The sequence below is a fragment of the Barbus barbus genome (assembly GCF_936440315.1).
Source record: "Barbus barbus genome assembly, chromosome: 2".
Lineage (NCBI taxonomy): Eukaryota > Metazoa > Chordata > Actinopteri > Cypriniformes > Cyprinidae > Barbus > Barbus barbus.
Genome location: NC_136730.1, coordinates 33,445,576 through 33,472,802, shown reverse-complemented (window position 1 = coordinate 33,472,802; position 27,227 = coordinate 33,445,576). Strand labels below are relative to the sequence as shown.

Sequence of the window (27,227 nt, the reverse complement as noted above, 5' to 3'; positions counted from 1 at the left end):
TCGATACCGATATGTATAGGACAACAATATTGTCCAATTAGTAGTAAAATATAAATAAGTCATGGGCTTTTAAGGCAGTTATAAAACAAAAAGTTGCGGGAGCAAGACTCAACGTGTATCTACTCCATCACACCAAACCGGAAGTCCCAAAGATCATATTTTATGAAGATATTTTGTAAATTTCCTACCGTAAATATATCAAAACTTAATTTTTGATTAGTAATATGCATTGCTAAGAACTTCATTTGGACAACTTTAAAGGCAATTTTATCAATATTTTTGTTTTCAGATATTCAAATAGTTGTATCTCAGCCAAATATTTTCATATCCTAACCCTTATTTATTCAGATTATGTACAATCTCAAATTATCACAATTTAAAAAAAAAAATATCCTTACGACTGGTTTTGTGGCCCAGGGTCAAATGTGTAAATTAAAACAAAAAATTGGCTGATACATCTGTCTAAAGCTACTGGAAAATAGAAAGAAAAAAAAAGAGGGGAAAAAAGAAAGAGAAGAGAAAAGAAAAAAGCGGCAGCCTAATGGTCTGAACATCCAAAGGTTGCAGGTGGAGTTGTAAGTAAAGGTCACCCCAGAGACTTACTGAGATTCTGCTCTGTCATCATTGTGTCCTTCAGTAAGGCTGTTAACCTGACTGCTCTAGGGGAACCGTTTCTGCAATTAGTGTACTCGGATGACAAATGTCTGCTAAATGGCAAATAACAACACACACACAGAGTCATAAAGACCCTGATCACACCATACTAGAGTAAGTCGTGTAAGCTTAAAAAGCAACACCTCAGTTTATTGTAGAGCATGTTTTCAGAAAAAAAGATGGACAAAAATACGAATAAAAACAGCAGAGGGTAAAGATTCAGTGCAAAGCTACGTCCACCAGGAGCCATTACATTTAATGAAATCCTTCTTTGCAATGCCCTAAGCACATAAAGCCAGCAGCTACTGTTCTACAGACCTCCAACAGATTTGAAAGGAAATACAATCCCACTAGGGATTCCATTTATATCCTGATCTAAGAATAACTTCATTTGTCCAAACTGCACAGCAGAGACGGTAAAACTGGTCTGGGATCAGCACAGAAGAGTGTCAGAGGAGGATGACCTCTGAGGTCATTTCTGTGCTTTGATTTATGATGCTAGAGCAAGAGTTTGGGGGAAGGAAGGATCAATATGAACTGGATGACCCTCAATTGAGCAACCAATCAGAATTAGAGAAGAGAGACAATTCGTATTTCAAAGAATGTGTCAACAAATGATGAAAAATCTCAATGGAGCATTTCCCTCTTTACGAACATAAATTCACTGTCAGCAAACGATGCTGTAATGAGCTGGAAAAAAAGTGAAAAAAAAATGAAGTAATGTTAGAAATGATTGTTTGGGGAGGAGAATGCTCATCTGATCCAGCCAGTCATAACATAAGAATATGCATATATAAACAGCTGCTAACCTCAATCCTGCAACAGAAACATAAAAACAAACCGATAAGAAAGAATAGGGAAAAAATAGACAACATAGATGAAGGATGAGAAAGAGGGTTCCAAACAAAAGCCAGAGAGGATGAGAGAGAAGAGATATGACAGAGAGAAGTGGTTGGACAGAAGGATAGGGAAATAAAGAAATGGAAGAAAAATATGAAGGAGACTGAAAGAAGAGGAAAGGGGAAGGGAAAGGTTGTGAACTAGATCACAGAGATTGATTAGGGTATTAGTGTCAGAAAGAAAGGTGAAATAGGTTTTCTGGTCCTGGGTCACTAAAACCCTCACTCACTTCTGACTTTAGCCTTTCTACAACCTTATTTCTCTTAGTTTTTAGGCTCTTTTGCAGTTTATCCTTGTTTCTGTGTCCTCTTCTGTCTCAAACAGCACAACCCAAAATAAAGATCTACTGTAGAAATTTAGAGACTTTGTTGAACGGTCATTACTCAATATGTGGTGGGCTGCCCAGAACACACATATATCCGCCTGCACAAACACAAACACTATTACAATATATATACATCCACACAGATAAGCACAAAAACCCTGGCCATATTTCACTCCAAAATCATGAGAAGTATAATACAATATGAAGCCTGTTAGGACCATCATGAGTTTTTCACATTATTTTGACAGTTCTCATTATTGTAATGTGAGAGGAAATAATGATAAATTATTTTAATTATACAGTTTTTTTTGGTAGTACCTGATATGTAAAATATGTTATTGGTATTTTATGTACTGATTCTAATTTACACAAATTTACATTAAACATTGTGTCTGGACTGGACTATTTTCATTACTAATTGTTGGCATTACAGTAATCAGAATTAAGGGGGAAATGTGCTTAACTGTGCTTAATCATGAACAAGATATCTTAATGGTTTCCCCAGACAGATTAATGAGATTTAATGTGGAGAAATTGGAGATTTACTGTAAGTCTCCTGCTTCTCAGCATCTCGCTCCTGATAAAAATGCTCCAATAATCTCTAACTGCTTTAGAGTTTTAGAAGAGATCTCAACAATGTCTCAATCTGCGCTGAGATTTGCCAGGATGTCAAATATAAAGTCAGTATATTTAAGTAGAAATTCAATCTAGGGGAGTCAACAGCAGCATTGATGATAACTGTGTTATTAAAAATGAAATATATCATGTTTTCAAACCAATAATATAGTCTTCTATATCCACATTCATTTTATAGCTCTATACTCACATTTTATGCTAAATAAAACAGGAACAAAAAACACTGTACACAGTTGTATACAACAAATAAACACAGAACTAAGAAAGAGATGGATAGATTGTCAGTAAAAAAAAAGTGTAGAAAAAAAAGAATATTGAAAGGTCTTTCCCCTAAGACCACGTTGCCATTTCTTTCATTATAATAAGCATGAAAAAGAAATTACAGTGTTTGTATCAAATCAAAAACACAGTCACACTTTGACATTAAACAGTAAACACAAACTGAAACCACAACGAACGGATCACATTAGCGTATAAAATGGAATATATTATTATCTTTCACAGGCACACACACCCACGCACACACACACTTAGTGCAGCAAAATATGTACAAATAACATGTACAAATATGACTGCATTACAGATCATCTATATTTCCCCATATAAAGGAGGCAGTATAATATCCATACAAATGACAGACTAATACTTAGATTATATTTCAGTAAAACCTTTGCAAATGTACGATGGCAGCACACGCAATGAGAGCCAATTCAAAGCAGCACTGTCAACTATACTTGACAACTCTGATATCTATAATGCATGAGACTCCGTTTCTGTGGTGAGGAAGTTGTGCTGGAAAACAGAAAGATGCGTTTGTGTGTGTGTGTGTGTGTGTATGTGTATGTGTGTAGACGAAGAATGAAAGGAGCGCTATCAATCATTTGACTCATCAGTGCGTTAATGTCTGCGTGCTTGTCAGCATGGGTGTGTATGTCTGTGTGTGTGTGTGTGTGTGTGCGTGTGTGATGAGATCAGGCTCATCTTTATGTCATTATGGAGCAGCTCATAGGTTATCAGGGGAGGTGAGAGCTATTTATAATGCCTCTTTCCTTTTCCTTCCTCTCTCTCATACTCTTTTTCTCTCTTACACATGCTGTTCCTAACACATGTTCTCTCTTCGTTCCATCTCTCTCTCCCCTTGACCAACTTCTCAAGGTGGGGTGGCAGACAAGCGTTTATCCTAGACATTGTACTTTATGACAGTCTGCAAACACATGCACCTACGTATGGATGCAAATTCACATGCATACTGAATGTCTTCACACGCTAGTGATATTCTGGCCTACACATTAATTGTGGAACCAATGAAGCACCTACATCAAATCAAAAACCAATCAAAAACAGTCGACACATCATTTATTTGTCTAAAGTAATTCACTGTTTTCAGGCACCAGTTTATGATTTCCTTCTTTTACGAAATCTCTTCTAGGACTCACTGACCATTAAATTGGTACTGCACTGTCACTAGTGCTACTGTATGTACAGTAGCACTAGCACTAGTAGGTTTGTTGATTTGACAAAACCAGGGAAAAAACAGCTTAAGCTGTCTGGTAAACAGTAACTGGTGTGTTGCTTGCTGGTCCAAAGTGACGGTTAATGGTAAGTTCCCCCACTATATATGGTGAAAAACTATATTGGACATTACATATAATTTTACGGTAAAATACAGAACGTGAAAAGGAACGTATAATTTATAGTGAAAAAACTTAAATTTACAATCCCAGAAATCCCTGCATTACATTTCATATTTGATGCTTTTTCGTTGAAATAACTTTTTTTTTCTTATCTGTTATGTACATTAGGGTTGTATGTTACATACAGTTTCATGTGTGTTACCGTGATAGTGTTTACTGTTTGTGTGAATGACAGGTTCTTAGTTAAAAGGTTCTTAACCTTTTAACTTTTTTTTTTTACCTTTTTGACTTATTGACAAAGGCCCATCATTGTCTACAACACTACTTTTTTATTATATGGAAAGTCCTTTTAAGTAAGTAAATAAAAAATAAAAAAATAATTAATTAATAAAACTTGTCTACCTGAGAGCAGGTCAAGCTTGAACCAGCTAGAAACCATATTAATGCAGCTATCAGATTGTCTTAACTCTGAGTCCTACTGTGTGTGAATGCAATTATTGCAGCATTTATATATTTGCACACAAGTGCTCTTCAGTGTTTGACTGTTGAAGTAATTGCAGTGTACATAATGTTTGTGCTTTCTTAGAATTTGCTTTGATAAAAAAACCATCTAATAGAATATAATAGCAAATGTAAATGTAATATCCTCCAGACATTCTGATTCAGAGAAATTAATGGAGCAAATACACACAAACACAAATCTATGATGTGTTTTTGATTAGCTATTTAACGCTTAACATATGCCAACTTAACATTTTGGAAAATAGCTCAAAACAAGCTATAAATCTAGCAAAAAGCTATAAAATCCTCAACTTCTTTGGGAGTTTATTATGTGCATCTTGAAAATGTCATTACATAATTGGTCACTCACTCAGTGATTTCCTCTGTAACCGTGTGTTCCACCTGCAGTCGGGAGTTCACCTCGATGAAGTAGTGTTTTCCATGTTTGTCCACCAGGAACTCCACTGTGCCTGCGTTCTCATAGTCCACCTATGGAAAACATTTAAGAGTTGTAGTGCTTGCAAGAAAATACATTTAGCATTGTGAATATTTGTTGTTTACGGACCACCTTAAACCTCCTTAACACACACAGCTCTACTAAAATTAGGTGAGTTGGAAGTGAACATCTAGTTGAGTCCCTCATAAATCTCTAGTTCACGAATGGGCAGCTTCTGTCCTGCAGAGTTTATTTCCATCCCTGATCAAACACACCTGCCTCTAATTTAAGCAAGCCTAAATACTTTTCTTAAAGATTTTTCAGGTGTGTTTGATTAGGGAAAGAGCTAAAATCTGCAGGATAGTGGCCCTCTGGGACCAGAGCTACCTATCTCTGATATAGTTCAAGCTGCACTGTTCTCTGGAAGGCATCCAGTAAAATTGGTTGCTAAGTTAAGACATGATCCAAGAACCCAACACACAAGCTCCACAGCATGCAATAATCAAAATATGCTTTCTGTTAGAAACTAGAAATAGTGGTAACAATGTCAGATATTTTGGAATGGAAATTATGAGAAGATGAGTAAGTTTGAGAACTTTATTTACATGTGCCGGTATCCCCAGGGGCTTCTGCTTGAGCTCCCAGAGGAATGACAATTTGAACCTAACATAATGAGCAGAGATTTAGTTTAAAAAACCCAAACTTTCCCTCTTAAATCTCTCAAGCTTGTATGAAAAAAAAAACCCTCAGGCGATTGGTTAATTCTGCTGAACAGCGTGGTGCCAGTGGAAGGAAGCAAAGAGGCTTCTGGTAAAAGCCATGAAATCAGCAAAACTGCTGGTCTTGACACCAGCCAAAAACAGAAGACATGGAGCAGTAGATGTGCATGAGGTACAGAGACAGATATCCTAGGTGAGATGAAGACAGTCTCATATTAAACATAAGAGAAGAAAACAGAAGGAGATACAAGGATCCACTTCTTCTAAAGTCTGCAACTCTCTTCTCTTTTTCTGGTGTCTTCTCTCTCACGCTCTCTTTCATAAACACTCATTCAGGCTACTTGGATACACTGAAGGGATTGAAGATAATCCGGTGCCAAAATTCACTGTAATCTGATCCAATTTCTCCCCACAATTCAGCGTTGCCTACTAATCCCACATTGCAATGAGCTTGCCAAAAGCAGACGCTCACCCACACAAACAACACAAACACAAATACACACACAAATATAATTTCAAACATAGCTTTGTAAACTCTGACATATTACAATATTGACCACATATACTGTACATGGACATAAATCCACACTTTTAGATGCTTTACACAAACAAACAGACTTTTAAACTGCTGTGATGTTGATTTGACAAAATTAATTTACTCTTTTACTCTGCGCCCTCCCTTTTTCCATTCATCCCTCTTTTCCACATCCCTCCACACCCCATGCCAATCGTGCCAGGAGGATTTGAAGCTCTTTAATCTTAACCGACTATCATGACCATGAGAACAGGGTTCAAACTGATGTCAGCTAAACCACTAGAGAGAGGGAGGGAGAGGAAAAAATGAATGAATCAATGAAAAAACATATGGGTGACTGAACAAACAAATAAATCAATGAATGAAAAAAAGAAAAAATGAACTAATGAATTCTGAGTTAAAACCACAGGGTTTCTTCATGGATAATTCTTTTTGAATTATTTTTTTGTCCATTTTTTAGGGTGCTGAATTTGTAATCTGTAATCTGTAAAACCGTTTCTCCATACATGCACAAAATACATGCTGTTGTCATTGCAAATAGATTAAATTGCACCCACAAAGTGATTTATCAAGCCTGCTTGTCGCTTCAGAACCTGCAACTGCATGTACAAATGGATACCACCGGAAGGCAGGAATTGATCTGATTCATGTGAATACATATGCAACTACTCTCATAAATGGAAAATTATGAGAATATGTAGATTTACCCAATGCTGCTGGTCGTCTGACATGCGCTAATATGACATGATTTTTTTTTCATAAGCAATTGATTTACTCAAAATCATTAACTGAACTTCAAGGTGTTTCATGCAAAATGATGACTACTGTACGTTCATTTAAATAAATATACTATAACTGATTTGTATGTAAAAATGTGTAGAATGCATGTATATTTATACAAGAAATCATATTATATTTGTCTATTATTCTATACATTAATATACATCATATAAATGGGCATTCTTGAGTCATACATCAGAGTTAAATAACACTGTAAAATCAATCGAAACTCAAACTCAAACAACAAAACCATGACATAGCATAGCTAGAGAAACATAATAGTTTTTACACCGTTGGTTCTCAATCATTTTGACTCCAAGGTTCAACTTTATCCTAGACAGACAATCATATCTAAGATAATGTGTACCTCTTGGACTTCTGTTCTAATAAATATAAATGCAAAAATATGGTGTCAGTTAAATTTGCTTCTTTATTTTTAGTATATGTTTTAGTATTTTAATTAAGATTGTTAATATAACTGATTTATAAATGGTTAGCTCCAATCTTTGATTCTGGTTGTTCAACAGCTGTGTTTTATTCATGAAAAAGAACGGCTATGGCCGCTTCACCCAACGGCTATGTGTATCATTGCACAACACCCTTAGCAACCTAAACAATCAATATCGCATCTACACTGTTCCATGTATTACGTATTTCAACAAAAATGACTGTTTATTATTTCTGTAATGATTTATGATTGACCCCTGCTGGCCTTATGTTGCATCATTCACCTTTCACACTTCTCACTATCAAAGGAAGTCTTCTCATAGGAAAGATACCTCTCATGCCTAACAACACCCTTCAGCCATGACTTATTCACAATACAGCATGGCCTCTCATACCTTATTATAACTTGAAGACTTATTGAGGCCCAACTGAAAGTTGGGTTTACATCTACTTTGTACCTGAAAATAAGGCCTTTCCTTGAATTATGCTGTTCAACTTTACTCAACTACCACTCTTCACTGTCCTAATCTGTAAAGTACCACAAAGATCTCAACCAAAATGCTGTTGCTAACTTTATTTTAATCCTGTCACATTGTCACGAATCCGGTCCATAGCCTTCCGTCCAATTGCCACCAGATGTCGTTCTCCCATTATATTGACTCTCACACCACCCTGTTACACATCACCCTGGACTACATTTCCCATGTTCCATTGCACTGATTGGATCCACCTGCAACCCATCACACACACACACACACTATATAACACCCACTCAGATTCTGTTTGCTGTTGTTGGACCCTGCCTGTTTTAACTATGTCTATTAATAAAAGCTTGCATATGGAGCCGCATGCCTAACGTCTCGTTGGCTCCATAACACACATCATGTCATGCCTTCTTGCTTCTTCCTGGTTGTCTCTTCACCTCATACTGTCTACAAAATTACAAATACATACATTGTACTGTAGATATACCCCTTTATAAACACGATAGCAGAATCTGTACCAGTCGAAACCTTTTATATCACTGCAAGATACACTACCATTCAAAAAATTTGGGGGCTGTAGGATTTTTATGTTTTTGAAATAAGAGTCTAATGTTCGCCAAAGCTGCATTTATTTAGAAAAGAAAGTCAGTCTCCAGTGTCACATGACATTTCATAAATAGTTATAATATGCTGATTTGGTGATTAGGAAACATTTATTCTTATTATCAATGTTAAAAACAGTAGTGCTATGCTGCTTAATAATTTTGTAGAAACCATGATGCATTTCTTCAGGATTCTTTGATGATTAAAATGTTCCAAGTACAGCATTTATTTGGAACAGATCAATTGGATCAATTTAATGCATGCTTGCTCAATAAAAAAATACATTTAAAAAATGCATTGATGCAAAACTTCACCTGCTCAACAGTCGGTGGTCACTGTTGTCTTATTCTCCTATTCATGAGGCGCCATACATTTTCAGTAGGAGACAGATCTGGACTGCAGGCAGGCCATTCAAGCACATCCGCTCTGTCTATGAAACATACTGTTGTTGCTCGTGCAGAAAGAGGCTTGGCATTGTCTCACTCTAATAACCATGGAATTCCCTGGAAAAGCCATCATTTTGATGGCAGCATATGTCTCTGTACAATCTTAATATATGCCTCAGCCTTAATGGTACCTTCAACATATGTAATGCCGTGCCCGTGGGATAATGAGTTCTCATGCAGCGCTCGAAGGTTATGCACATTCAGCAAAGGTTTCCTGTCTTTCCCTATGCTGACTGAGATTGACCTGCTTATTTTGGAATGTTTCAAAACAGTTTAACTTGGATAATCTTTTCACTTTCATTTGACCTCTGTCTCAACTTTGCAGGCATCAAAATTAATTTATTGCATTTTACAAAATGTTCCAACTTTTTGGAAATGGGATTGTACATTTACGCCCCAAACAAGAAAAGATGGCTTCAGTCAGGTGTCTTCAGTTTTTCAGGAGATGAGCAGGAGTTAGCTTCCTGCAGATGCTACTGACCTCTTGACCAGCAGAAGTGTCGATAGACCTCCCTATCTCTTTTCTAATCCTTTCACCTCGCCATTGGTTTTCTGGTTTCTACTAAATACTTTTCAGCTCAATTCAATAAACTTTATTCTGTACTTCCCTTTAGGATGCAGCATCAAATAGGCAGGTTATAGAGCTCCATAAGGAGGAGCATGATGAAAGGACAGATTGTGAAGAGAAGAGAGAAGAGTGGGGGGTGGGGAGAGAGAGATGCAATCAGTGTCTTTTTGATCAGACGTGTTTGCAGTGACGTGTTGTTATAATCGGCTCTCAAGTGGCTGCTATGGCGACCATTCACCTACAGATATGACCCAGAATATGCCAATGAGAAAAATAGAGATTGGGTCCAAAGCAGATGTGAACACATGAGTAGAATACAAAGAGAAGTAGAAAATCACTATGGTTATTTGCACACATCATTGTTCAATCACTACCATCAGCACGTCAGAGCTCTAGACGTGCTCAGACTGAACTCGCTGCTTTAGTGACATCTAGAGAACACTTTATGTTATGAACTAATGAAACCATTTAACTGAGTGTAAGTATAATATAAAAGACAAGTTCAAATAAAACTTGTTATTATGAGGATCTGCTTTACGGTTTATAGATTTTATATCTCAGTGTTTCAGACAATAAAGCAGATGGCAGATTTTCTGTTCAGAATACATCAGAGAAGTACTCACACAATCAAGGCCTTTCATGCATTACAGCTTAAATACACTAAAAGCTTTCCTGTAGCTCAAATAGTAGAGCATGGCGCTAGCAACGCCAAGGTCATGGGTTCGGTTTCCAGGGAAAGCAAGAGCTGATAAAATGTAAAAACTGTAACTTGAATGCAATGTAAGTCGCTTTGGATAAAAGCGTCTGCTAAATGCATAAATGTAAATGTCTACAGTGAGCATTCTGTGAAAAGCGCTATATTGGAAAACCACTGGGTTCATCCCCTCCTTCAGATCATCCTACACTGATCAAAGAGGGAAGGAAAAAAATAATCTGTTCAACTGTTTTAAAGAATTAAAACTTTGATTATGATTCAGAGCCTTAAAAACAGAGTTATATAAAAAAAACAAGCTCACTGCAAGTGTGAACAAGTGAGGGAGGAAGTAAATGAGTGTGTCTGAGTCAGTAAGCGAATTAGCAAATGAATGAGACTGTCAACAAGCGAGTCAATGAATGAATCAGTAACTCAATCAGTGAGTCAGTGGATAAGTGAGTGAATGAGTGAGTGAGTGAGTGAGTGAGTGAGTGAGTGAGTGAGTGAGTGAGTGAGTGAGTGAGTGAGTGCATGATCAGTTGGGTTTGTGAGTGATTCAGTAAAAGAGTGAATCAACGAGCAAGTAAGTGAACAAGTTAATGAGTCTGAAAGTGTGAGTAATTGAGTGAGTGAGTGAGTGAGTGAGTGAGATATTAAAGGGTTAGTTCACCCAAAAATGAAAATTCTGTAATTAATTACTCACCCTCATGTCGTTTCAAACCCGTGAGACCTCTGTTCATCTTCGGAACACAGATTAAGATATTTTTGATGGAATCTGAGAGCTCTCAGACTCTCCATAGACAGCAAGGGTCCTTACACGATCAAGGTCCAGAAATGTAGCAAGGAGATCGGTAAAATAATCCATGTGACATCAGGGGTTCAACCGTAATTTTATGTAGCTACAAGAATACTTGTTGTATGCAAAGAAAACAAAAATAACCACTTTATTTGACAGTTCATCTCCTCTACGTCAGCGTAGCGCCATTTTGGAGAATATCCGCTGGACGGAAACTGTGTGCTGATCTGTGTCAGCCGTACTGTGCGGATATGTCTTCTACGTATATTTATGCTTTGATTTGAACGACAACAGCGCATCCGGTATGCAGCTAACACAGAAGAGTGTACGCAGTTTCCGTCCAGTGGATATTCTCCAAAATGGCGCTAGGGTGACGTGGAGGGGACGAATTTGAATAAAGTCTTCTTTTTTTTCTTTAGTGCAAAAAAAGTATTCTCGTAGCTTTGCAAAATTACGGTGGAACCCCTGATGTCACATGGATTATTTTACTGATCTCCTTGCTATGTTTCTGGACCTTGATCGCGTAAGGACCCTTGCTGTCTATAGAGTGTCTGAGAGCTCTCAGATTCCATCAGAAATATCTTAATTTGTGTTCCGAAGATGATCAGAGGTCTTATGGGTTTGGAACGACATGAGGGTGAGTAATTAATTACAGAATTTTCATTTTTGGGTGAACTATCCCTTTAAATGAGTCTGTGAGCGAGTCAGTAAATGAGTCAGTTAGCGAGTAAATGAGTCAGTGATTGAACAAATCAGTGTGAATAGGTATATACCAATTTGCATACTCATGCAATAGTATATGCCATTTTGTTGTATAAATAGTGTGAGTTGAGTGTTCACACTGAAAATTCTAAAAAGAAAGAGTACACTTCAAATACCCGGATTATGCACTTATTTAACAACAAAAAAAGTCAAAGTGTATAATGTTGGACACTTCATGCACTTAGCTGTCACAGCTTTCCTCAATTAGAGGAAAGGGAGGGGCTATCAGAATCTGTGCATCGTTCATAGTTCATAGTGCATATCATTTCGGACGACTAACTATGAGTGAGAGTGAGTGAGTCGGTGAGGGTATCAGTAAAACAGTGAATCAATGAAAAACTTGGTGAACAAGTGAATGAGCCTGAATGAGTGAGTGAAGGGGTCAAGAGTACTTCACAACTGTACGTCACAGCTCTTTAGTAATCTTCAGGCATGAGAACTGTTGTCATGGCAACACAGACAATGACAAATAAACCAGAAAAAAAAATAGCTCATTAAGTCTTGCTATCTGCTCATTGATCTGGCTCATAATTTGTTTCTCCATTCTCCATTGCATTCCTTATTTGTAACCTTTCATCCACTCTATCACCTTAATTCAGGAAAAATACTCTCTCTCCCCGTATCTCTCTGTACTGTATTTGTAACGGACATACTGCAGCTAAACGCAGTGCTTTGCTCTCCAACTTTATTTTCTACATGTTCATGTTTACAACTTGCATCCAAACATTGTGATCCAATCAAGCCGACTGGATCATAACCCAATCAGAGTTATGCTCAATCACAAGACTGAGCAGTACATTTCATTGTCTTCAAATGCCTTATGTTTTGATGACATTGGAGCTAGTTTCCCGCAAACTTGAGGGATATCTTGATCTTTTATGAATGCATTACCACTTGTCTTTTTAGTGCACATATGCAGACCAACATCTAAATATAGATTGCAATTTAAGTGTAAATATGACCTTTCTCTGTATGATTAATTTTTCCACTTTGAGTTCCAACGTACATCCTTTGTCATCCCCTCCTTCTTCCTTTGCTTTGTTAAAAACAAACTTGAGGCTGAAGTTTACTCTGAATCCACCAAACTGGCCCGTAGACAAGACAATAAAAACCATGGCAAATGTCCCATAATACCCAGTAAGACCCCAAAGCTTCAGAGAATATAATCCAAGGCGTCCAAGCTAAACTGAAAAACAAACAAACTAAATTCATAACACCACCACTTCCACACACACACTCCAGATGAAACCAATGAAATCCCTCAAAAATTCCCCTGCTGGCAGTCTGGTGGAATTAAGATTGATGTTCTCAGTCAGAATATGAAATTAGAGCCAGCAGATAAGTGCAGTCCTAAAGCTTGTTAACACCAGCAGGACATTCTGCGGAAGACCATTTCTGCCGGTCTCTCTTAGTCTCTCTGTGAAATGCATTAAATATGAGCTCCCGCATTAGAATGGCACGAAAAAGAGAGAGCGAGAGATATGTAAAAGTTTTCGCATACATGTTTCTGAGAACTTATACAACAATTGTGAATGCAGCTCACATCAGGTGGCACAAACAAGAGCTTAAGAGCTTAGAGAACAGAAATGTATTTGTTGCTAAAGGGTGTTTGTGTGTACACACTTTCAGGCATTAAAATGTATAGATACACACAGAAGATGAGGCTATAAATGCAGTGAACTGTGAATAAGCCACTTTATATGTAGGTTAGTGTATTTCTAGAAGTGTATGTGTTTCAAGTGGGAATTGGATAGATAAAACAACTTCTCTCTGATATAAAGTATGTCAGACGTCATTGGTCATTTAGTATGCATTTTTTTTGTTTTTAAGTAATCCAATATATACACAGATGTACTGTACATAATCCAATATATACACAGATGTACTGTACATCACAATATAAAAGAACAGATCTGTCATTACTTGTGTTTCTTTGGAACTTAAACATTTCCATTATTCTAGCTAATGATTTGCTATTCCATATCAATCTTCTGTGGAATGTTTTACATCGTCAAACAACCAGTCAGTAACTACACTGATTTAAGTCTCACAAACCATCATGTGGTTGGAAATTAGACTACACTGATCGTGCTGTGTTTTTGATTCACTAAAAATAACCGGCTCATAAAAGGCAGTAATTCATGAACCATACTACACTGAATAGTAGTGCGCTAAACACTTTTAGACTATTTCAGTCCTCAGTTGATTTTGGTGCTCATTTAAAACCAATTGGGTTAAAAAAACAACAACAACAAAACAGGAGTGCAAAAGCAGTACCGTCTTGATCTTAGTATCTAGGAAACTTTATATAAAGAGTACTCTGGTTATCTATGATGTGCAGGCCTATGTAGCATACATACAGTAAGTGTGTGATTAGTCTGTCCTCAAGTGGGTTTATATTTACAGTAAATATGGTTAAGTCAATAAGACACATTGTTTAACAGAAATCGATTAACAGGGAAAAGAAATGAAAAAGTCTCCCTTAACGGCCAATCCTACATGTGTTTGTCTGAGTGTGGGTCAAGAGCTCACTCTAAACCCCTAGGACAGGGCCCCTACAAAACACTGGCGTTTATAGCACCAGCGGCCCGTCTGTTTGAGAGAGATTTGGCCGTCATTAGCACAACACCCACTTTGCAGCACTCCACACAGCCTTAGGGAAGAGCAAGCAGAGAATGAGAGACTGCAGTATGCTGAAGAATGGTTTGTATTTCTCTGTAGGGAGTAGAGAGGTGAGATGTGAGGAGAGAATGAAAGAACCGGGTTATCTCTGGCTTCTTTGTTATTTGATGAGCTAGTTTTATCTATAATCCTTTCTTGAAGATTTTTTCATGAATTTTGCGTGCTATAGTCAATCACTTCAGAGTTAATGGCTTTTAGCTACAAAATTCATTGTCATCCAATAACTATTTGCATTTCAAATCGGCGAGGGGGAGTGAGAAAGTGATATCGAGGGAGAAAGAAAGGGAGGACATGTTTCTGATCACATTTACAGAATCTGCAATCACCCTGACACTAGATCAGACACATACGCAACAGATAAGCAGGGCTTTAAAGTGGGTGTTCACACACACAAGTCTATGCAAATAGCTGAAAAGCAATTACATTCCAAATCTGAATTACACTTTATACCACACGTGGATGTGCATGCGGTGTGTTAACTGCATCTGTCAACAACACTTTTGTGCTCTCCATTCCTTTAAAACATGCTCATTTATGTTTGAATCACATCCATTACATATAAACCCCTGAAAGAAAGACCGAAATGGAGTGAGAGATATCAGCCAAAAAGCACAGACTCTTGAGCGAGTCAGACTGCTGACGATAGCAAGCTGCCGGCTATTCTGTTGTTTATCCCTTGGTTTCCACTGTTTATGAAAGGTTAAGTGCACTTAGCATTTTATTTAGTGCGGGCATTTGGATGGAGAGGTGCAAATGTGTGTGAACGGATGCAGTAAAGGAATAGGCCTTTTCTTTCGAACACAAAGAGATTCTGATACCACACGCTTAATCTCAGAATTCAATCTTTTTGAGCACAGACCACAAGACTGTCGAATGAGATTTTATTGAAAATACAATAAAACCATGTGAGAGCGAGTATATATGACTTACGGTGCCCTTTAAAGTGCTTACATTGCCAGCCAGCTGTAGCCATTTAGATTTCAGCCATGTCAACAACAGCAGCCAGAAGTAATAAATCAATTCAACAGCTCTGGCCATCAACAGCAGAGCACAACTCCACATGGTATACTGTGGGAGCCTCAGGCCTGTGTGTGTGCGATGCATTCACGTCAAAACAATGTGTGTTTATTTTGCAACTGAGGGAACGTCCTTCACAGTACAGTACTGACTGTCTCCTCGCTGCTCTTTCCACCCCTACCAGCGTTTACTTCTTTATTCATTTGCGTCTTTCATCCTGTCCAGAAGATCCATTTCTCTTTACTATGTCCTCACGCTCTTTTTCAGTCTAGCTCCATTTAATTTAGTTACAGGGTATAAAAAGAACAGAGTTTCAAGATTTATGTCCATATATTCTTTTTAAATTGTTGTTGCTGCAATTTGTTAAGGTTCTGTAACACAATAAACTGTCCCCTCAGAACTGAGGTGGTCCGCTTGAGAATTAACTATCCACTGTTGCTTACTCACAAGCTCACAAGACAAATGTATGCAGTATTTAAAATGAAAGCATTTCAGAACCATGGACAGCAACGACATAAGGGCACAGAATTGCAGAAAGAGTCACGCTTGGAAGCATAAAGCCTTAATCAATCACAAAAACAGTCTTGCAACAATCTTATGGAGCTCAGGGTAAATCTTGGATGATTATTCTCAATTCAAAATTTTACTTTTTTTTTTTTTTTTTTAATCCTTAAAGAACACTAATGCCTATGCCATGACTTGCAGTTGTGATTTAAATGGGTTGGCCTGATATAATTAGAATATATTTTTATTGTATTATTTATTTTTTAAATACTATATTTATGTTATTAAATATAAAAATAAACTTGCTTTTATATATACATTATCCATCAAACACAGTAAAGAAGATATTAATAATGTTATGGAATATTTATATCTAAAATAATTACTGTTTTTCTGAACTTGGAAAAAAAATGTTTCCACAAAAATATTAAGCAGCACAACTTGTTTTTAACACTTATGATAAAAAGAAATTAAAACAAATGTTTCTTGAGCACCAAATCAGCATATTAGAATGAACTTTTCACTAAAGACTGGAGTAATGGCTGCTGATAACTTTGTCATGACAGGAATCATTTACATTTTAAATTATATTAAAATTAACAATATTTTACACTATTATTATTTTTATTTATTTATTTTTTACTGTATTTTTTATCACTTTTTTGAAATTTGAATTTTTAATATTACCGACTCCAAACATTTGAAAGGCAGTGTATATAATAAACAAATAAATAAAATATATAAATTTGTTGCCCAGCCCATCGGGAAAAGATCCAGTGCTCCCTCTGACTAGTCAGTCCCTACTGACATCTCTGTCTGGTGAATAACAAGGGAGATATTATTTAGGCCTAATAGATGTCTTTTCTTTTGCCAGGTGACAGAAAATGTGTCAGACTTCCATTCTCAGTTATGTCAAAAACGGCATATCTTTAGCCTGCAAGACCATCAGGACGCCAACCAAATTGTCTAGGAGCTTTCGAGGCTACTCAGGTGAGGGCTAATAATTACACAGTGAGGGAGAGCCGAGGGCACGGCGTAGACCGAAGAGGACTTCAGCATCTCGTGCTATTCCTGTAAGGTCAGACCAGCCTGGACTCCATCAGCTATTACTGACTCAGTAATGGGTAAGAAAGTGGATGTAAAATAAAGCTCTTTCCACAGACAAAAAAGGCCAAAAAACACTCATGCTCAAACAGCACTTTCAACATTGGAGTCTGACCAAGAAGGCGAGTATAATTTATCAAATTAGTATGGCATTATAATAAATGGCCTATATTTCATGTCATGTAGACCAGAGGAATAAAAAAAAAAAAAAAAAAAGAGCTGCTGGTTGGGCTTCAATCCAAAACAGAGACTGTAATGGAGCTAGACAGCTTTACCACCAAGAGCTCTGAAGATCAATTCTACTGGCAAGGCAAGTGCATCAATTGTGGGATTTTTGGGCTTTTGTGAGTAAAAAAGCTAGACTGCCAGCAATAGAAATTTTAAAAGAACTGGGCTACCTAAATCCAGGATAATGAGTTCATTCTGGTCTTAGTGCATTATTCCATCTAGTAACAGGAATTCCTGAAATCATCAAAGTGATATGTGACCAGCAAACCTTTTCGCACAGGTGAGTGTATAAAACTGGATTAAAAATAATAAAAACTTTGGCCATTTGAGAATAATATAAAGGTGCAATTACACTACACTTTTCGTTCCATTGGCGTCCATCGATACGCATATGAATAATTCCAGGAAACCGGAAACACAAGCTCATGCACAATCCAAAGTTCAAGTTTGGTGAACTCCACCCTTGCAAATTTTGTATTACATGAAGAATGTGACCAAAAATATCAGCATGAGCTGACATAAAACAACACAAACTTTAAAGTGCCCCAATTATGGATTTTTGAAAATTACCTTTCATGCAGTGAATGAAAACATCCTGCAACGTTTTAAATCTGAAAGTGCACCGTGTATAAAGTTATTGTCTCTCAAAAAGAAAGAGTCGACTGAATCATTGAAACGAGTCGTTTTTAAAACGAATCCCAAGCCATTTCAAGTTGAAGTCAACATGAAACATTAGCATATTGCCCGCCCACTTGTTGGGAAAATTAAAGTGTTTTTTGACCTTGTATGCATGTCAACCTGATGTTGGGGACTCCAAAAACCAAAATATGAACCTTTCATAACCCATATAGGGGCACTTTAAATATGCAGGATTGCAGTGTTGCAGTAAAGTTGTGTAGATTGCATAATCATTTTTTCCCAAAGTATTATTATATGTTCAATGTATTATATGTCATATTACAACCGTTGCTGTGTCTATAGATAGTTTGATGCTCAAAGTCTAATATGACTGCCGCTTAACTGTGGTCTAAAATTTAAATGTATTTCACAACAGAAGAAAAATCACTTTTTTTATACTATAACATTCTTCAAAATATCTTTTTAAGAGTTCTACAGAAGAAAGTCATTCAGGGTTGCAACTACATGACAGTGAGCAAATCTTCATTTTGGGGTTAACAATCCATTTAAAGATTGAAGTCATTAACAGAAAACACTGCAATTGGAATATCTCTGTATTTTACAGGGTTTGAGGATGAGGGTGAAGAAGGAGAGTGTAGAATCGGTTTTAGAATCTAAACACAGCTTTATTGGTCACTACATAAATGAGAACAGTGGGATGTGGAAAATATGAAAAAGTATAAAATAAAATACTCCATGGTAACAGTCTACCATGCACTACCAAAGTGCACCCAATGCATGGACAAGTTGAGTAAGACTTGGCCCTGAATAAAGGAAGAGGAAGGCTATTTTTACCCTGAGAAACACAGGCTAACAAGAAATATTTGACGACAATGAGGAATTAAAAAAAAAGAATCTTTATATCAAAATAGCACTGAAGAATAACCAAATATGTGATACTGCAGCAGTTTTTATGATTATTTTTTACTATCAGCTGTGAATACATTAGACAGATTGTGTATGTGAACCTAGAGTTTACTAATTTGTTTTTAATTAATCAAAACAACACATAGTACAAACAACAAACTACACAGATTACTTTATATAATTTTCCTTGTGAGAATTTTTGTAATATTGTCCTTAATTACTACTAATTGTTACAAAATACCCCCTTGCCAGGCAGTCAATATATGTAGCAATCCTGTTCTTGAGTTACAATAAATTTAAAGATAAAGTGCTAGATAGACCAATTAACAGAAAACCAGTAGTCATTCCGCCCTATGGTGTCAATATCACCATTCTGCCTAGTTTCAATTTGGTGAATTATTGTGTAAAAAATTGTATTATATAATACTGCATTACATTAGCAATTGGCCATTAACTAACCAACACTGGCTCGCTGTCAGTTGCCACTGTGCCTCAGCTCAATGTTTTGTCTATTAAAATGCAGTTCTCTCATCCAAATGCAGATCACAAATATTCAACAGGCATATTCCAAAGTTGTTAAATAAGCCCACAGCTCTTATGAAACAGCAACAACACGTGTTCACAACCTTCTGCAAATGCTACTATTGTGTTGCCTTTTTGTCTCACCTCTGCTTCCAGCATCTCTCCTGCAGTTCACATTTCAAAAGTATTTTATTCAAAATATTATTCAAAAGGCTTTTACATCAGCAATCATGTAACCATCCAATAAAGCCCTTAAACACATGTGTAACCTCTGTAGGAGGCAGGCGGGCTATTAAACTTGCCAAACATATATCACACCAAGTGTTAGTATACCTCCAAAGATGCTAAAATACAATCACGGTGTTCTTATACTGTAATCCGACAACAGTTGAGATAAAAGTTGGCTCTGTAATTTGAAACAATCAAAGGTTAACACAGGCCTATAACCTTGCACAGATAATGAATGAAAATAGTGAAATCTTAATAGTGGAAAGTTTCAGTAGGCACACTACTCATTTAATTCGCTTGAATTGTTAACTCTGTGAATAAATGAGATCTTCCTTACTTTGCTATGGAGACTACAAGTACAAAAAGTAATTAGAGGGTCATTTAAGATGTACAGTTTTTCTGTCTTCTTAACAATTCAAAGGAACACATACATGCCTAAAATAAGTTGGAACGAAATACCGCCACCTGTTGTAAATGTACCTATATTGCAGGCAGTTTACACAAGAAAACAATAGGGACTGCGGACATGCAACAGCTTGCCAGGTTTCATCAAGCCAAAAAATAGAACAGTAAACCCATCCTGTCTGCTGCACCTGCCCAATATTGATTTATCCTGTCTCTCCATCTGTCATCTCTTGCTCTCTCTCTCTCTCTTGCCTGGACGGTCTCTCTTTCTTTCCCTCTCTCTCTCTCTTCACCTATTCTCTGCTGCTGCCAGCATCACTAATATCATTTCAAAAGATGATACATACAAATTTGACTCCTACAGGGGCAAGTGACTTATCAAAACTGACAGCATGTGGTTTATCAACGGATGGGAATTGGTAACGGTGCTCACGCACACACCTTGTAATCACTGGGTGGCGAGTCCATCTCTCCAAATCCGTAATCCTTCTGTCACTAACTCTAAGGTCAGAGGAGATATCTAAAAGTGTGTGCATGCAAGCTTGCACTCAGTTTTGACAGAACAGGCAGATCAACACAGATTAAGCTCTACAAATAGAAACACTTTCCCAGCATGCACCAGGAGGGTTTCCCTCTGGTCTTTATTCTTTTTTTCCCTTCCTCAAAAGTAAAATGTCAGGCTTCTGATTTTCCACTGGAACGTTCTGACTTCAAAAAACTCAACTCTAGTGTCCCACTGCATTAGCCCAAATATCTCTATATCATGCTTACCTCTTTCATTCTTCAGATTTTCATCTAGGCCATTTCAAATTTCAAGTAGCAATACAGTACATTGCTACTTAGTATTCGTAGTATTCCATATACATAACACTTTAGTATACGGACTAATTCTCACTATTAAATAGTTGCTTATTAGCATGCCTATTATTAACATATTGGCTATTTATTAGTACTTATAAAGCACATATTCTGCATGACCATATTCTACATCCCTAATCCTACCCAATATACGAGCGTGTGTGTGTGTGTGTGTGTATATATATATAGCAAAGGAGTCAAAAGAAATCTGGGCCTGGGTGCACATGCCTTGAGGGTGTGTGTGTGTGTGTGTGTGACCAGGCATAATGAAGTGTGAGAACTGAGAACGTATTATAACCTTGAGTTGACTGACTCACACTGTCTAGAGGGAAGCTCAGGAAGGGCATGCTAAGTATATAGCGAAGAGAAATCTATGTGTGTAAGCTCTGGTTGCAGGTTGCACACATGTCAATCATTCATGTTTTTGTCAGTACTGTACCTGTTTTGCCAGGTTGACTGAGTCTGAGGTCAATCTGTCTCTGAGGTGAGGGTCGAGCTGGGCAGCAGGAGCGATCTCTACCACTTTCTGATGTCTTCTCTGGATAGAGCAATCCCTCTCATACAGATGAATCACGTTTCCATATTTATCACCTGTGAGCGAAAGCGAGAATAATAAATATTGAGAGAAAGGACACAGAGAAATGCGAAGAGAGAGGTTTAAGTTTGCCTGATTTAAATGGGTTACTTCCACATCATATACTTCTCTATCATATATGTCTCAATATACTAAATAAAATATTTTCTTAAGATATAAACTAAATGAGATAAAAGAAAATAAAAGAAAAGGAAATAAAAATTATTTGATCACAAATAAGTGAATATAAGCATGAATTTTTAATCAATTTTCTACTTTGGTTTGAGCAATTGTTGTCATTATCGTCATGAAAAAATAGAAATTTATTAGGATCTTTTATTATTTCTTTTCTCTAACCAATATGTTTTCTTATGAATACTGTTTTAATTGGTGATCATTTCATATTGATCTTTACTGTGTCCTCAATTGCACTTTCATTCTGTTAGTCTTATGTATAATATCCCTTTAGATAAGAAAGGAAATGATTTAACAATCTATCAGATAAAATATGTGATATTTGTATTATTGCTAAAACATTTCCTCCTGTTATAGAAAATGACAGAAAACAGGACAATAAAGTTGTTTTAAAAATTAATCTTCTTCTAGTAAATATGCTTGGTTTTGTTGATACTTTCTCATAAATGTAAGCTAATTCTTTTGTATCGCATTTATCTACATATCTTTGTTATTAGATTCACATTGGAGGACAAGGAGACAGTCATAAAATCAGTTTATCTGAGAGTGAGAGAAAGGGAGAGAGAGAGCATGTGGTTGGTGTTCCCTGGACACACACAGAGCCATTCTCTGTTAACAAGCCCAATTCAATTCCAGCTGTATGTTATCGACTATGAGCTCTGTTCCAGACGAGCAAATCACGTCTAATGAGCCAAAATACTCAGCTATAATGGCTCAAATACACCAGAGAGATGCTAATAGATCATAGTAAGCATAGTAAACAAATACGTGCACACATTCTAGGGACTAGCAGACAAATTCTTATAATATCCCTCTCTGTTTCTTTTGTCAACACAAACACACAATACATGGATAAATATACTCACCAAGAATTTGTACTTCAATGTGTCGTGGTTTCTCAATGAACTTCTCAACAAACAGAGCACCGTTACCAAATGCCGCCAGAGCCTCTGAATATGCTCGCTGATAATTCTCCTCTAATTCCTGTAAACAAGTCACAAAATTCACTATTACAATAATAAAAAAGACAAAAATACTCATTGTATATACACTACTGTTTGAAAGTTTGGGGTCAGAAAGATTTTTCATGTTTTTGAAAAAAGTTTCTTAAACTGAATTAATTTAATAAAAAACACTGTAAAAATAGGAATGAACGGTAATGAAATAATATGACAATTAACTGATCAAATACAATAACATCAGTAATTTTATGAAATAGAATAGAAAAGAATTAAAACCATGTTTTAAATTGAAATATTCTGAAGGGTGCTTTCGAGTGTGTCTAATAAACTATAAGCTAATCTAGTAGAGAATAAAATGGCAATGATTTCTATTCTTAGTGGAACAAAGGCAAAACATCCACTAATGTCATTTGGGAAGCACTTAATTGTTTTCATGAAAGGTTGAGCTTTGTATACTTTCATTTCTCTTCTGTGAAGCAGCTGAAGACATGAAATGAAGTCTCTTCAGAAACTATGACACACGATATTTAACACACTCTTTACAAGACAGTGCTTGTCCACTTATCTCACAGAGCCTGGTAGAAGGAGGTAATAAACACTAAACAATTTTCACTAGTGACAATAAATACAGGCAATAAATAAAGCAAATGGACTATGTAGAACGAGCAATGTCAGTGTGATATAGTATTGCACTGGAGTAGTAAGTCACATGTGCATTTACACATGTCAAGTGGAGGTCAATGAGCATCCATCGTACCGTAACGCAATTGGATGCTGTCGTAATATAGGCAGAATCCACTGACATAAAATAAACAATATATGTTTTACACGTGCAGAAAATGAGGCCCATTAACAGTCGTGATCGACATGGTTTAGTGGGCTAGCCTTGAAACTTCAGTTATCTGTTTAAGGGGAGAAGGGCACTACAGTCAGAACACAATGTCGTCAGATTGAGTTTTTTATACAGGAGAAGGGTGATTTTGAGTGAAATGTGCCCTTGCGTTTAAAATAACAAAATATATATGATGCAATTTTAAATAAATAAATATGCAATTTTTCGATTTTAAAATACTTTCTTCTATTCCAGTTTAAATTGTAGAGGCAGCTATAATTATAATAAGTGTAAATGCTGTGGCATTGTGGCACTTTGGTGGCATATTTAGGTGGCTGGCCTGCAATCATCACAGTGACACTTTTCTGATTCCCTGTTAATTTATTTTTTAGGCATTCATTGGGCTAGAAGGTAGACAGACCTCATAATCTCGGACCACCCTCATCCCACGGCCTCCTCCTCCATATGCAGCTTTAAAGATGATGGGAAAGTCATATGTTTTGGCAAACTCCTCAGCCTCTTGAAGAGATGAGATGGGAGCGTCTGTTCCGGGAACCACTGGAACACCTTCACACACACACACACACACACACACATTTGTTTCTGTGAATTGCGGGGACTTCCTCCATTACTTCCATTACTTTTATACTGACCAAACAATATTTTCTATCCCCTAACCAAACCATAACCCTAAGCCTGCCCCTTACAGAAAACCTGTTTGCATTGTTACACTTTCAGATAAGCATCATTTACTATTTTTATTTTATTTTTTTTCCCCTCGTGGGGACTGATTGTCAAAATTTCATGTTTTACAATCCTTGTGGGGACATTTGTATGGGATGATATTAGACTCAAAATGATTAATAGCTGCATGCACAATTATCCATGTACTGCATTAATTTTATGCATGTATCTTACTAACCACAAACAAATGTCTTTCAATTTGAGTTTGTGGAATTCGGGATTAAATGATTGTGCAGCGATTTTAACAAATACAGACATGTTTGCGTATAAAAATGTTGTGAATTGCATTAATACATCATAAATTGCTCATGCAAAAAGGAATCCGTGCATTTGTGGATCAGGTGGGGGGGGGGGGGGGGGGGCATCTTAAAATGAGTGGGCCGCTCTATATTACATGTAGGCTATAATGTCAATATTAAATGTGCGCATCTTCAAGTGTTTGTGAGGCATGTGGAAGCTGAATAGCGCTTATTCTGCATGACAGTTAAATCCTGGTTTATACTCGCGTCCGCACGAGCACACGGCTCAAGTTACTGCCAGAGGAGTAGGCTACTCGGACTGATTTAACCTTATTTTTAATATTATTTTGTTTATTTTTTCAGTATATTTATTGTGATTAACCTCCCGTTCTTGGTCACAGTATAATGACATTCAATCTTTGCAAGCAATCACAGAGAATATAACTCGATTAAGATGAACAAACATTTTTAATGATCTTCTATGGGCTTGACATATATCCTTATTTAAATAATAAAGTCAGCGCATGAAAAATGTGAGCATTATTGTCACGAATCCTGGCCATGCTCTTCCGTTAACTCGCCACCAGATGTCACTCATTCACCACATTGACTCTCACATTACACAGCACACTGGACTACAGTTCCCACAATGCATTGCACAGATCACAGCTGTCACCATTCACTCATCACACACACCTGATGCTCATTTCACAATCACGCACTCACTATTTAACCTGGGACTTCCTCTTGCTCTGGGCCGAGTATTGTTTAGCGTTTATCACTCACCCAGCGATAGCTACTTTACAGAGCCATTCTTATAGTCTTGTCTTGCCTTGTTTATCTTGCCGTGTCTGACCCTGCCCGTGTTTCCTGGATTTACCCCTTTGCCTTGCCGTTTGGACTGTGTTCGCTCCCCGTTTGGATTATTGCTTTCGTTTCTGGATTATCTCTCTGCCTTGCCCCTTTGGATACTGTTCGCCGATCATCGACCCACGCTTGCTCCCCGGATTGCTCTGTCTTGCCTCTGCCAAACCTGTTTGCTGTCTCCTGACCCTGCCTGTATGACCATGTTTTCTAATAAAGCTTTGCGTATGGATCCGCATGTCTCACGTCTCGTCAGCCCCGTAACAATTATATTTAATACAAGTTTGCCCTACACCTTTAATTTAATCCTTCTATGCAGCCTTCAGTTATAATGTTTTAAGCTTTGGCTAACTTTAATGCTTTTTAATGTGATATGTTGTTGTATAGTTTTCTCACTGTTCTGTAATGAAATAAGTTGATCAGTAGGCCTATGTCTCGCGTGTTTCTGTTTAAGTTACGAAATATGATCTTGACAACATATTCCTTGGTTTCATAATACTCAATTGTTGTAAAAAAAAAAGAAAAAAAAAATTTTTTTTTTTTTTTTTTTTTAGCAATCAGAAATCTGAGGCCCCCTCATGGCTACGCCACTGGTCTGCTGAGTTAAGAATTACATCAATGTGCAGCATTGTGTTCAGATAGAGACTTATGTTTGAATACAAATGTTAAAGTTTATATTAAACTATCATAATTTGTGCATGTAGTGATTAAAATGTGCATTTGTAGACCAGGCGACACACGTGCATTCATTCACATCTCTTCTGAGTCGATTCTATTTGATTCATTTAGCCTTTGATTCCACCCGTTTAGCCTTACCCAGTCCACACACAGCTCGCGATCCACACGCAAGAAAATCAGCGACCACTACAAGGCACTAGCCCCTGTCACACGTGCGCATTCCATTGTGTACGCTTTTATGAATGTTACATTGTGTTTTCTTTGTTTCTTTTTGGTTTGGCCATTCTACTCTGCCTGTAGAAATATAATAAACATGTTTTATTGAACTTGTTCTAACTTAACTAGTCTTAGCACACAGAATAGCTTATATTAATTTTGCCAAACAAGAACGTCGTGATTGTACCTTGTTGGGGATTTTTTCTGTAATTCAACGGCACGTTGTCAGTTATTCCTTCCTTGTATTATTATTATTATTATTATCATTAAAGGGCTAATATAGTCTCTCATTTAAGCCATTAGTAATTGCATGTTTATATTCAATTAATTAAACTATTACATTAACTTAAACTGTACTATATTAAAACAATGAGCCTTTTATAGGCTATAGCATAAAGCCTGCTGGCTAAAGGAATGACAATGAATATTTAGGGAAAAATAGCTAGAACACATTTTATTTTGGCCTACTTATTACTAAACTGTTTTCTGAGTCAGTGTCGGCTGCAAAGATTAAGTTGACAATGCTGATTCGCCATTTGTTTATAGTAGCCTATAAATAGCATCTAATTATAATTTATTATTTACACTTACTGCAAAGATCTGCTACTTTTACAGCATGTATAGAATGGCTATTTTCACATAGTGTAAACAGCAAATATCTAAAAATGCTGCTGTTGTTACTTAGCGTAAATAGAATACATCATATTTTCACAGTGTAAAGCATCTATGGATATTTGTACTTATAATAGTGTAAATAGAAATCCCCAAATCTCCTCAGAGAAGTAATAGCTATGAGAAAAACCATCCTTAGAGTCAGAAACCTGACAGGCACTGACTCAAGTGGTTCATAATGGGGTCCCAACCAGACCCCTTGGTCACTAAGGCCAAGTCCGAAGGGACTGTCGCTCT

At 36.9% G+C, this 27,227-nt stretch overlaps 1 protein-coding gene across 1 annotated transcript in view; it reads right to left on the bottom strand.

The window, feature by feature from the left end:
• pcxb (pyruvate carboxylase b) overlaps positions 1 to 27,227 on the bottom strand; it is a 189,721-nt gene that overhangs the window by 148,337 nt on the left and 14,157 nt on the right. Inside the window, exons 5-8 of the mRNA XM_079441073.1 lie at positions 23,999 to 24,144; positions 22,650 to 22,767; positions 21,454 to 21,605; positions 5,021 to 5,139 (exon numbers count right to left, since the gene is read on the bottom strand). Of these exons, the coding sequence (XP_079297199.1) occupies positions 5,021 to 5,139; positions 21,454 to 21,605; positions 22,650 to 22,767; positions 23,999 to 24,144 (535 nt within the window). The remainder of the gene's footprint in view (positions 1 to 5,020; positions 5,140 to 21,453; positions 21,606 to 22,649; positions 22,768 to 23,998; positions 24,145 to 27,227) is intronic.